The sequence below is a fragment of the Stegastes partitus genome, unplaced genomic scaffold (genome assembly GCF_000690725.1).
Source record: "Stegastes partitus isolate 25-593 unplaced genomic scaffold, Stegastes_partitus-1.0.2 Scaffold73, whole genome shotgun sequence".
Classification (NCBI taxonomy): Eukaryota; Metazoa; Chordata; class Actinopteri; family Pomacentridae; genus Stegastes; species Stegastes partitus.
The window spans coordinates 724876-737492 of record NW_007577804.1 but is presented as its reverse complement, the minus strand read 5'-3'; the positions used below and the strand labels follow the sequence as shown (position 1 = coordinate 737492).

The 12617-nt window shown below is 41.2% G+C and overlaps 1 protein-coding gene across 1 annotated transcript; it reads left to right on the top strand.

Annotated features, from left to right (window-relative positions):
• Positions 1-260: 260 nt before the first annotated feature.
• mrpl22 (mitochondrial ribosomal protein L22) lies at positions 261-5352 on the top strand. Its single transcript, XM_008276458.1, has 7 exons — positions 261-308; positions 415-451; positions 1912-2047; positions 2229-2294; positions 2983-3060; positions 4089-4158; positions 5074-5352. The coding sequence occupies exons 1-7, from the start codon at positions 284-286 to the stop codon at positions 5280-5282; spliced, it is 621 nt and encodes a 206-aa protein (XP_008274680.1). The 5' UTR covers positions 261-283; the 3' UTR covers positions 5283-5352.
• Positions 5353-12617: the final 7265 nt, after the last annotated feature.

Genomic DNA, 12617 nt, shown 5'->3' with positions numbered 1-12617 from the left:
TAGCTACAACACTGATGGCCGTACAGGTCAGCGTGGTGTCGTAAATCCTGCCGGTATCGACGACGGAAGCCTATGTGTGCCAAACCATGCCGAGTTTGCCATCTTTAAAACTACAACCGTAAACATAGTATCCCAGATTATTCTTGAAAAAAACTTTGTAATGCAATCAAATTTACTAAGCTACCTGCGTATTGAAGAAGACAAATGACAAACTAATGTCTATGCAAGCGCTGTAAACATTTCTGCCGTAAAGCAGATACTGTGGTGTCGTAAAGAATCCAACATGGCGACTGCAATGACAGGACGTGGTGAGAGAAATGCAACAAACCTCATCATAAATGAGACATTTTGTGGCATTTATTAACTGTGTCCGCTGTCTGTATTTTAACGAATTATTTTATTTTTTTATTTCAGGTCTTATTAGGAGTTTATGTGGACTGTTGCAAACAAGGTAAGTGCTTCGATATCGTTAGCATCATAGCTGCACAGCTAACACGAACACTGTGCAGAAGGACAAACCCAACAGAGATCCGCTGCTTATGTTAGCTACATTTAAATCGTGGAACAGCACAGTTATGAGTGTATGGTAATACCTGGTAGCATGCTAGAAATGTTTGCTGACAAGTTATGAATTAGCTTAAAAACGTGATGCTGTTCGTTTAGATTAGTAGGTTCTGTAGACTGGTGTCGCTAGTCACGTTGGTGAGCAGAGACTTTCACCTCTCAAAGGCAAAACTACTGTCAGCGTACAAAAGAAGTGTAGCGACTTCATTAAAAACAAACTAAAGAGCGCTGAGAGGATGACGTTGGGCCGAGCTCTTTGTCCGATCTTCACTAAGATCCAAAATACATTTCAAAAGTTTAATAATGAAAGGTCAACATACACAAAATATAACGAAATGAATCTCATAACGATCAAGCTTGCGGTCAACAAATACGACATCCCATTCACACTCTCCTTCACCAACTGCAGGTACCTAAATAAACTTCACCACCCTATGCCATGTGACCAGCCCCCCAACAAATAATCAGAATTATACAAATAACCAACCATAATAATACCAAACAATACTTAACATTAATATAAATCATGTCAACAGTATTATTTGTAATAAAAAATAATTCTCTTTATAGTTCATCTTGTTCATGGCTCCTACAAGAAGTGTATCAATTCATCATACTGCCACCTCCGTGCTTCACTGTCAGGACTATTCATCCTCTGTGGTTGTCCTGGTCAGGTTCACACCAAACATCTGGACTCCACTTGGGCCCAACAAATGAATCTTGGTCTCATTTGACCAAAGAATGTGCTCCCAACGTTCATCAGGCATCTTTTCAGCCCCAGTAGCAAAGTCTCATCTTGCTGGTTTGTGCCACAGAGTAAACAAGGGTTTCTTTCTTGTCCTCCACCCATAGATGCTGATGTTATGAACCATTTCTGAGCTGTCACAGACAATAACCAAGAAGCAGTTGCCGTCATGTGGGGTTTTTTTTTGCCTCTGGTGTCGTTTTAGGAGCCACTGTAGCTCTGATTAGTGGTTCTCTGCTTGCATCTCTACCTCCTGATTACTGCTGTAACTGTGTTTCCTCTGATTTTGATTTATCTTCCTGCATCTTTTTCCATCTTGTGAAGTCTTCAAATCAAAATTTTTACTTTTTCTGGCAATTCTTTTCAATGTGGAGCCATGATGCAGGTGTGCAGATAAACAGCCCATCGGTCCAAAACTTCTGCTGTTCACAGCTTATTTCAGAACTCTTGTCAGTTTAGGTTGATCACAGGTTTACTAACTTGTATGTCAGCGATCAGGGGTGTGTTCGCTTTTGTTGCGTTGGGTTTCTACTTCCTGACCTGTATTTTTTGTATACAGTGACACATCTTTCATCGTTTACCTCTCCTCTGCATCGTTGCAGGTTACAGGTTCTGGGCACTGGCCCTCTGCAGCTCTCATGTCTCCACACCAGCAGTTCACTAGAATCAAAGAGGTGGGAGAGGAAGAACCTGAAAGTTTATCCGCCTCAGCTGCCAGATGAACCTCCCAGACCAGCAGTGAGTCTTTCTACCTGTTTATAATAAGACTCTCAGATTTAGAGGATGTTCTGTTCAGGTGTTCTCCAGGGTGCTGGTAAAAGGACAGTTATGCACTTATTGTTACTCATTATACTGTTGGAGTAAACTGGTTGTTTGTTTCTTTATTTACACGTATTCACTTTGGGGTTTCCTTCCACAGGAGGTCCACCACAGCAGGAGGCAGATCAAATACAGCAAAGATAAGATGTGGTACCTGGCTAAAATGGTAAGACCTCCAGCATCACAGCTAGCAGTCTGTCACATCTGGCACCTCTCATCTCTGAATTACTTGAAGCTGACACTCGTTTCAAACAGCTGCTGGTGAATGTGCATGTTGATATTTCTAAACTAAGGTTGAACAGATAGAAATGTAAAGGCCTGAAGGAAATCAGCAGTTCTGATGACTCTACCTTGATTGGGTGTTTCTGTTTTCTGCTGTTCTCTTGAGTACAGTTGGGTCACTTTTTTTTTATTTTTTATTTAAGTCTAAATTTAAGTTGAACGTGTTGCCTTTGTGGTGGATTATATGTGACCACTGCAAGTGTTGAAATTCTAAATTAGCACAGACTGTTAAAATGCATATTTTTAAAACATTGTGACATAAATAATATAAATTATCATTAAATAACTACACAAATTAATGTCAGAATTGTCTTCAACCTATACATGAAATTGAATCTGAATTGAATATTTTCTAATATTGAAATAACAGAAACTGCATCTATTTTGAATGTCGTGTGTCGCATGCAGCTGTTTCCTCTTGTTTTGTTCAGACTCACTGTGTTCAGGGTTGTTCCAGTGTGCTGCTGGCGTTGAAAAGCTTCCTCCTCTGGCTGAGCGACTCCCTGCTGTCCCAACAGCTGTGCACAAACTTTTATTTCTTGCTTCGTCTAACCGTTTTCCCTCCTTTACAGATCGAAGGGTTGAGCATCGATGAGGCCGTGGCACAGCTGGAGTTCAACGACAAGAAAGGAGCAAAAATCATGAAAGAGGTTTGTAGCTGCATGTTCACGCCTCTCACAGCTGCAGTAGTCAGTTATGACTTCACCTGCGATTCATAAAGTCCTCCAACTATCCCACAGCACCACCACGGCGTACTCCTGCTGCTGACTTAGCTGTTTTTTTAAACCATTTCACCTGCTCTGGGTGAAAAGACCTATGACTGGTTGAAGTCTCTCGTTCAGGTTCAGTCGGTGTCAATTCAGACAGAATTCAGGAAATAAGCAGCTGCACCGTCTCAGACTTTGTTCGTAATTTAATTGATTTAATTTAATTGGGCTCAAAACTAAGTTCTGTAAAATGTTTTGGTAGAATGTAGAGAATTTCTGGTTGCCAGATGTGGAGTTTTTGTATTCTTTCCTTCAAAAATATCTTATTATTTAAAGGGTCCAATACCTTTAGAGATGTAATTCCCACAGCAATGACATTTCATTATATATGGACTTCTATGCAAACCAGTTTTTGTTTTCCCACATGAGTTCACATCACTGTTTTGTCAAAATAGCAACAAGCTGGAAACTCTGTCTTAGACTTCAAATTCTACAGAAGTTAGAGGTCTTTAAAGTTGGTGAAATGTCGACCGAAGACTGCAATTTTCTCAGAAAATCTGGATACAGCCATGTATCTACACTAAACAGAACTTTCTGAGACCCTAATAAAACCCTTTTTTTGTGTGTTTGCACTTTTTTTAAGGGCCAGTTTTAAAAACCTGTCCTCTGCATGAGCCATTTAAAGATCTAGATCTACTGCAGACAATATTCTCTGAAGTTCTCACCAAGTTTCATGGCTCTAGGAGTTATATTTTAAAAATTAAATTCTCAAAATTCAGCCAAAATAATGCAAAAAAAAAAAAAAAAATACCGACCGCTTTAACTGTCAGCAGCATATGAGTTTCTGATAAAAATGAAGTGCTAGAGTCACAATGCAATATTCTTTACATTCCTGTGTGATTAAAACATTCCCATTTTCACTGCTCCTGTGTGTGCAGTGGAAGCAAAAGTTATATCTGTGTTTGTTTCAGGTCCTTCTTGAGGCTCAAGAGATGGCGGTCAGGAATCACAACGTCGAGTACAAATCCAACCTGTATGTAGGTGAGTGTCTGCAGCCCTGAAGGTTTACACTGCTGCCCATTAAGATGGTTCAATGTCAACAATGAAACCACTAATAAAGTCAACTCTGTGTGCCAAAGTTACATATTTAAATTAATCTGTTCCTACTTTAAAGTAGTTCACATATATCTAACGTGGGTCTTGCTCGCTGCAACTCAAGCACACAAGTCGGTTACAACTCTGCTGAAAAGCTGTAAAACCACATAGTGGGAAGTTGTAAAATTTGATTAGTTATCTAAGTTTGTTACACGAGAAACCCTCACGGTCTGACACTGTGTTTTAGTCAATACACTGCAGCAGCCATGATGACTTTTTTCACTCGTGATGCATCCTCGGCACATAAAAGAACATTATAACATAGATAATAGAAATGGATTTTGACTGGAGGGGGGTCTCTAAGTATTAACACACTGCCTCGGCGTAAAGCAGCTGGCATGAAAAAATCAGAAAAGGTTGAAAAACACAACCTTTTCTGTGGAGTTAATAAATGTCCCAAATAAACCAAGTGACTGGCTTGTAAGTGAAAAGCTTCTGCTTCCCAAACCTGCTCTGGAGTAATGTGATGGCCATTAGGAGATGTCAGCCATTGTGCTAAAAGCAAGAAAATGAATTTCCAAGTGTGAAAAATGACCCGCACTGAGAGTCGGTAATAAATTGTCTTTTTTTTTTTTCTTTTTTTAAAGCAGCAGTTTTCTGTTGGGTCAGACGCTGTGCAGTAATTCACGTAGAGTTGCGACCGTTATTACAGATAAACTGCAGCTCCATCGATGTTATTTTGACCTGTTTTCATTCGGGAGCACCTCTGCGAATTAAACCAGTTATTCTGTGCCTTGTCTCCCCTTCGCCGTTGATCCTTCTTTTCGTGACACGCCGTCCTCTCCCGTTCCACTCCTGCAGCCCAGTCAAACACCGGCAAAGGAAAGTACCTGAAGCGGATCCGGTACCACGGCCGGGGCAGGTTCGGCATCATGGACAAAGTCTACTGTCATTATTTTGTCAAGCTGGTGGAGGGTTCGCCGCCCAAGAAGGAGACGAAGACGGGCTTCGACCAGGCCAAAGAGTACGTCCAGAACCTGAAGGACCGAACCATCATCCACAGTCTGTAGACTCCTGTGTTCCCAAGATTTAATGTGTGTTTCATGCGATACTTGTAAATAAAAACGTGAATGAATGAGAGTTTCTTTTATGTCTTTGTCTCCTTTTTGTAAAATAAAACTGACTGTGGTGAGTTACACAGCAGGAAATAAAGAGATGAGGTTTATGAAATACAAGAACATTCTCATAAGATCACTTATTCTTCTCTCAAAGAAAGAATTGTCTCATTTTATGGTGTATTTCTACTCCTGGTGCAACACCTCATTTTCATCAAGTGTTTGACAAACAGATGTTGGTAAAACGCTTGTAAGTAGATTGGTGCTTGAGGGTTTAAGTCTTTTAGAATTTTCTATATTTCTGCAGAAAATGTGACAAATTTTCACAAAAGTAAGTAACGAGAACCCAAATAAACAAAGTCATCTGCTGATTAATGCTGCTGCTATTAAAGCTACTAAACTTTAATTTGTCTTTATTGAAGTTTTGACAAATGCAGCCTTCGGATATCTCAACAGTGCGGTTTTGCAAATAAACTGATTTGAAGAAAATCATTCACAATCAACATAGAAACATGTTTATTTGCTTCCTTTCATACGTAAATACAAACCTCTCAGCTTCTAACCACCAGCACAGTCAGAACTAGCCTGTTACTGTCCATGAATTTCTGTCAGATGATTAAAGTGACTCAGTGGACAGTGGTGCTAGAAAGTCTGTGAACCCTTTAGAATTTTCTTTGTTTTAACAGAAAAAAATGTGACCTAAAGCACCTCGGTCCTTCACTTATTGATGCGTATATGCAACGGGGCCCATTCACTTCATTTTCTTCTATTCATCAGCCTTTAAATGTTCTGAGTGCTCAAGTCCAGCAGCTGAGTAGATGCTGTTTAAACGATGAAAGAAAGGCGAATGTGAAAGAAAAGCTAATAAATAGGCTCCCGTGGCTAATTTCGCTGTAATTGCCGTCTTAATTATAGACCATATGCGTTTTTTTTTTTTAAAGTCAAGTGGTATTTACATTCACAAAGCACAGTATTTAAGATGTCTAGTGGTTATATTTTCCATTTAACTGAAAGTTAACAGGAACATCAGCCAGAATGAGCTCAGCTGCACTGATCAGCATTAGGGTATCATTTCGTGTGAGTTTAATTCTTGTCCACCACAAAACTCCTGTTTTTGCTGTCGAGAATAAATAAAATACCGACTCTAAGAGCTTCAGAAAGAATCTGGGGTTCTTGTTTTGGTTTTTGAAGACATTTCACCTTCATCCATGAGGCTTCTAAACAGAGACGTGCATCGAGGACACCACTTATCAAGTACTTACAATGCAGTATTGAGATCTATCTGCAATGGTTTTCACTACTATTAATGTCTTGATTTGGCAATTTCACAACCGTTTACACCTCCAGGTACGTGAGTCTTTTAATCATGATTTGGAGGTGAGAATAAACACCTGAGACTCTAAACTCTAAGAACCTCTTTGATGAGGGTAGAACGTCTTCAAGAACCAAAAACAACGTTGTTATTTTGGTATTTTATGTACAGTAGAAGCAGACATGGAGCGTGAAGCTTTCTCTCCCACTTTACTGAAGCTCTTTGGATTGCAATGACCTGGATAACCGAGAACCTACAACATGCCGATACGAGTGAATACAGAGGGAACTTCTACTGCTGGTAGCGGATGGACACCAGAGAAAACAGAACTTAATGCTACAACATGAAAGTGATTGCAGACAGAATCAATGCCGGCTTTATTTTTCTCATATGTACGACGGCTAATGTGACACAAACTATGCAATTGTGAGTTATACAGCTCTCTCGACGTTACACATTGCCGGTCGGTGTTGTTTTCTGCTCCTCGGCCAGTTTACGAGGTCTCGCCGACCCCTAAAAGTTTATATTTTCGTTTTATTTTTCACTGAAATCCAGAATTTCTCTCGTTGCGGTTTGATAAATGGTGTCTGGCACAAACCGCAGTAAAATCTGCCATTAAGATTGCAATTTTCCACTGGTTTGCCGGCGTCTCTGCGGCAAACAGCAAACCGATGAAACAGCAAAGAGGCGGCAGGTGACGCATCCCGTCACACCTCACACGAATCTCATTGTCTTTTGTGAGCGTCCGTCGTACCGTCAGAGCTCCGTCGTGATGGTTTACGGTGACGGCACAACTCGTCGTCGCCTGACATCTGTTCTTCAAACTTCAAAAAACCGAAGAATATTGCATTTTAAAATGAGATTACACCGACGGCGGCGGCCTCCTTTCAAATGATTCGAACACAAGTTTGTTAATATCAAAATAAACTCATCATCTCTCGAGTGTTTGTTCGTTTAATTTGCTGCTTTTTTTTTCTTTGCTTTCTTATCTAAAACTCAGACGGAATGCAATTATGTTTGCTTAATGCGACGCCTTTCATGTCTTCGTCTGTTCTCTCGCTTGGTCTGGCGCTCGTCATTACTGTCCGTTATTCTCCTAATAAATTGAATCTGCATCCCGAGGAGAACAAACGCAGGAGAAGACATTAAAAAAAAGAGAGTCCTCGTTGGGAATTAGCGTTTTCTTAAAGGTCGCGGCGTTTCGGTGTCATCGAGGCGTCAACGCGTCACTCTCCGCTGTTGGTAATTGGCCTTTAGTTTCCTGTTCCTGATGCGAGCAGTCTGGTTCGTGTGTCTGCCCGTCACCGCATCCCTCCAAAGCCCTTGTCAGCCCTGAGCAGCTTCGAGTGCATTTTCAAATAAAATGCCATCTGCTGGCCCCAATTTCGGCAGACAAGTGCCCTCAATCTCAGGTTGGAGGCCGCCTCGGTCCCACAGCACCAAACAGCACCGGCTTCTGAAAAGAGCAAAAGGCTTCATCTTCCTCTTCCTCCTTCTCTCTCTCTGCTCGACTTCACCACCTGACTGGCCCTTTCTCAGTCTGAACGCAAACACAAGCTCACAGAAAATATATCGAGGAGGATATTAATCATGTACAGTCGAAGCACAGCAGCCCATACCTACCAATAAAACCACGATGGAGTCCTGAGACTGATGCAAATGTGATGATAAAAATATCTGATAACTGGACATCAGACAATCCCTTAAACTGGGCTATTAATGTTATGAACCCCAAAACCAACAATCAGGTTGGAAAAAACAATAAATTACCAAAACTATATCATTAATCAGTGGCAGAATTGGATTTTCAACTTTGCCACAGTTCTTGAACCTGTAACTTATGAAAAACGAACCAAATCTGAGCCTAAAATCACGATATTTAATCGCATTTCTTTGTCCCGCATTCTGGAAACAAGAAAAATCTGCACTTTTTAGCACAACGAAGGAGCCACGAATGACTGAGCTGCAACCAACGTGACAGAAATTCTGTTGTTATTCGGTTGAACTGCAGGCAGTGTTTGCACAGAGCAGAGAGGAGGCAAGTGTTTGTTCCAATTAGAGAGACTGAGAGGAAAATATAACGTCCTTCATCAATAAAATAAATGCAGCATAGCTCAAAAACAGCAAACAGAGGAGCGAGTTGTTGGGAGATACATTCAGCACGGTGAAACATGTCAAGATGTGTCAAAGACATCCAGTTTGCAGAAACTGTAAAAATGCAAATAGTGAAATATCTGTAGTTTGTAGAGGCACCATTTTTGATAACAGTTGGAAAAATATGTTCAATTTTTGTAGAACAAATAAAGAAATGAACCTTTAGTTTTTCATCTTTTTCATGATTTATGGTGTTACAACTGTGCCATGCTGCGAGGAAGACTTGTTGGTGGTTGCTCTGTTTGAGGTGCAGGTCTTTATGCTGCAGAGAAAAATGAGCCTAAAAGCAGGAAAAATGAGACGGACACTGTTTGGAGTTCAAAGAGTTTATGAACCGTGACCGAGACCTGTACCGAGCTGCAGCTTTTAGAGTCGAAAAATAAACCTGTCATTGTTCTCTGGTGGACAAACTGTGCAATAAAAATGCTGTTTCTGAAATATATTGAACATTTTCAACTGTGAGGGCTGCAAGGTGGCGCAGTTGGTAGCACTGTTGCCTCGCAGCAAGAAGGTTGCCGGTTTGCGTCCCGGTGGGGGCACCGGAATCTTTCTGCGTGGAGTTTGCATGTTCTCCCTGTGCAGTGTGGGTTCTCTCCGGGTTCTCCGGCTTCCTCCCACAGTGTCCAAACATGTTTTTTTGTTGATTGGTGATTCTAAATTGTCCGTAGGTGTGAATGTGAGTGTGCTTGGTTGTCTGTCTCTAAGTGTGGCCCTGTGATAGACTGGTGACCTGTCCAGGGTGTCCCCTGCCTTCGCCCTGAGTCGGCTGGGATAGACTCCAGCCCCCCATGACCCTAGTGAGGATTAAGCGGTGTATAGATAATGGATGGATGGATGGATTTTCAACTGTTTAAACATTTCAATGTTCCAGCTCTTGTATACAGGCCTACCACAGAAACCTTTCCAGCATCAGCACCTCTGATTTTACTTCCAAGGGACACAATAATCCATTTGACTTTGGGAAGCCAGTGAGGGATCATAGATCAGCCACATTATCATCACTTCAGCTGGAGGTGAAACCGTCTGGAGAAGCAGGCTCAGACTGACTTTCAGGAGTTGAGAGCTCACTTTTGCGGATCATGCTGTTTGCAGAATCCATCTTCAGAACTAAAGAAAAGCTGTGAAGAGTTTAAAAGTCTTCTGAGGATGAACTGAGTGTTGGCAAAGTTGGATGACTAACCAGCCAAACAAATCCTTGAAGGCAACTCCGATTAAGCGTCTCTTTAATCAGTGAGTAAAAGATGACGTCGTTTCCAAAAGGCGCAAACTTAAAGATGACACATTCCTTTAATATTTTAAGCGAGATTACTTTTTACTTCCATCTTTTAAAGTTTCAAAATAACAAACATGGAAAGCAGCCTGAAGCAACTGTTTGGACGCCTCCTTCAGCACAGCTTGTAAACACTTTCTGTAGCAGCTAAGAGCCTTTCGCTTCTTGTTTGGAGGATTTTCTGCCCTTTTTCTTCATGCAAAAGGTTCCTAGTTCTGTGAGATCCTCGGGCCGCCTTGCATCTGCTGCTCTTTGAAGTCTGTCCACAGATTTTTGATGGTGTTTAGGTCCGGGGCACTGCGAGGGCAAAACCTCCAGCTTGAGGTAGGAGTGATGTTTGCTTCCAGAATTTGCTGGGATTTAATTGAATCCATTCTTCGCTCTGCCAGTGAAATGTTCCCCGTGCCACCGGCTGCAACACGAACCCGTGGCGTGATCAATCCACAGCCACAGAGGTGTTCTTTTCATGAAATTCTGGATGCTTTTTCCTCCAAAACACACCTTAAATCAGGGACAAAACTTCTATTCTAACTTCCTCGGTCTACGGGACTGGTCTCCAGAACGCCTCGGGCTTGTTTAGAGGTTTGTTTGCAAACGTCTGAAGCTGAATTTTGTGGTGAGGAAGCAGGAAAAGACTCATTTGGTCACATTTAGAACAACATCATCGAGCCGATAAGTCCTCCTGAAGGTCTCCTGCAGTCAAGCATCGGTTAAGATTTGCCTTTCTAGCAACAAAACGGTTCTCTCAGAAAGTTTAGGTGTTCCAGTTCTCAGCTTGACCTCCATTGTTCCTGTTTGTCCTGCTGATTGGGTCTCTGGAGGTCTCTTCTTATGACCAGGGAGTCTTTGTCTCGACTGCTGCAAATAAAATATAACAGAATGACAAACCGTTACTAAAAACCACAAAACAGTCCATGTACAGTAAAAATATTTGATAAAGACTAAACTCACTCACAGGGGATCCAATCAATCTTTGGATTTTCATGTATATGAAGACGTTTAGTTGTAAGTTATTCAGGTCAATCTTCATAATTAATAACACTACGCGGTGTTAGCATTATTATTCATATAAGTTAAGTTCTGTAGTTTATGATAGAGTCTCAGCTATATTGTTGGGTTTATCTCCATAATTATCCAGTGAGATCTCGGCTTGATTATGTATTATAAGTGGATAAAGTAGTATTTCACTCAGTTTTGTAGTTTTTATTTCTAATATGTAAATGACTTAGGTTAAAAACACCGTAAATAACATTACAGGGTCTTAACCCCAATATTTACACCAATCATCATCTTTTTTTACTGGAAGTTGTTTTGAGTCTTGAACGTCTTGTTCAAAAAACAAAAAACTTGAGTTAACTGTTTTCATTATGTTACTGTGAAGCACTTTGTCAGAAGAGGCCACACAAACAGTCATTATAATTATTGTCATTCGTGTTGCAGGATCCAGCAGCTGTCTGGAATGATTGGAAAAATACACCCAACATCGTCAGTGTAAATTTAAAGTCCAGAATCAGTAATTAAGAAGTTTAAACCTTGTACATAGTCACGATGACGTGGTTATCATGAGCAGTGTCTGGATGATGCTATTAAAACAAGATGTGTGCTGGTGCAAGTCGTCAAAACATGTGAAATGTGTTGCGATTAGTGTAATAAGTGCAATTATTCTGTCCAGTTAAGTGACTTTTAATTCATGTAAAATAAAAAATGGTAAAGTATTTTCCATTTTTTCCCCCAAAGTAACGCCAGAAGTTGATCATTCATACAAGTAAATGTGACTCTTTGCCCACAATATGTTTGTTTGGACTAATAGCTGCTCCTTGTTGTTACTACAGACCATCTAGTCTCTGCTTAACATTTGTCATTGATCGCAGCCAAGCCAAGGTCACATTTTATAGGTCAATGGCATTATAACAGTATTTATATTCGCATTTGTTCATATTAGCCAACTAGCTGTGCAAAACGACCTGTAGAGAGTGAGCGACAGGCATGACCTGGAAAGATGGTGTACAAATGCAAGAAATAGAAATAATGTTAGTGTATTGTTACTGTCCAGGGCTGGAGGGATGTGTTGATTAGTGTTTCTGGAATCTGATCAACGAAGCTCATGAGGGGATTTTAAGTTGGGATTGTTCGGCAAACTACTTTCTCCAGAGGTTCGTAGTTCAACTTATATCAAACATGTGACTCACTCATTCACCGATGAGCACACTCTGGTTAATTGAGCTCACCACACAGCGAGGACACATTTCTGCATACCACATGCATACATGCAGGAGTAACACAGAATCCACACATCTTTTGTCCAAAGCAGCTGCTGTGGTGAAACATTTATTTTCCTTCCGCTGCGGTTTTTTCACAAGTCGCATAAATAAATGATCAAAAACGAGACACCACCGCGCTCCGAGCCGGCTCCGCTGCCCCGCCGTCCCCCCGGCAGGGAGGCTGCGGTCGAGTTCAGGGGTTTACATCCGGTGAATTATGCATCGTCTCTTTCCAAGCATGAGCTCATCGTGGAGCAGGACGAGGAAGCGTGCTGTCAGCGCCGGGCCTTAAA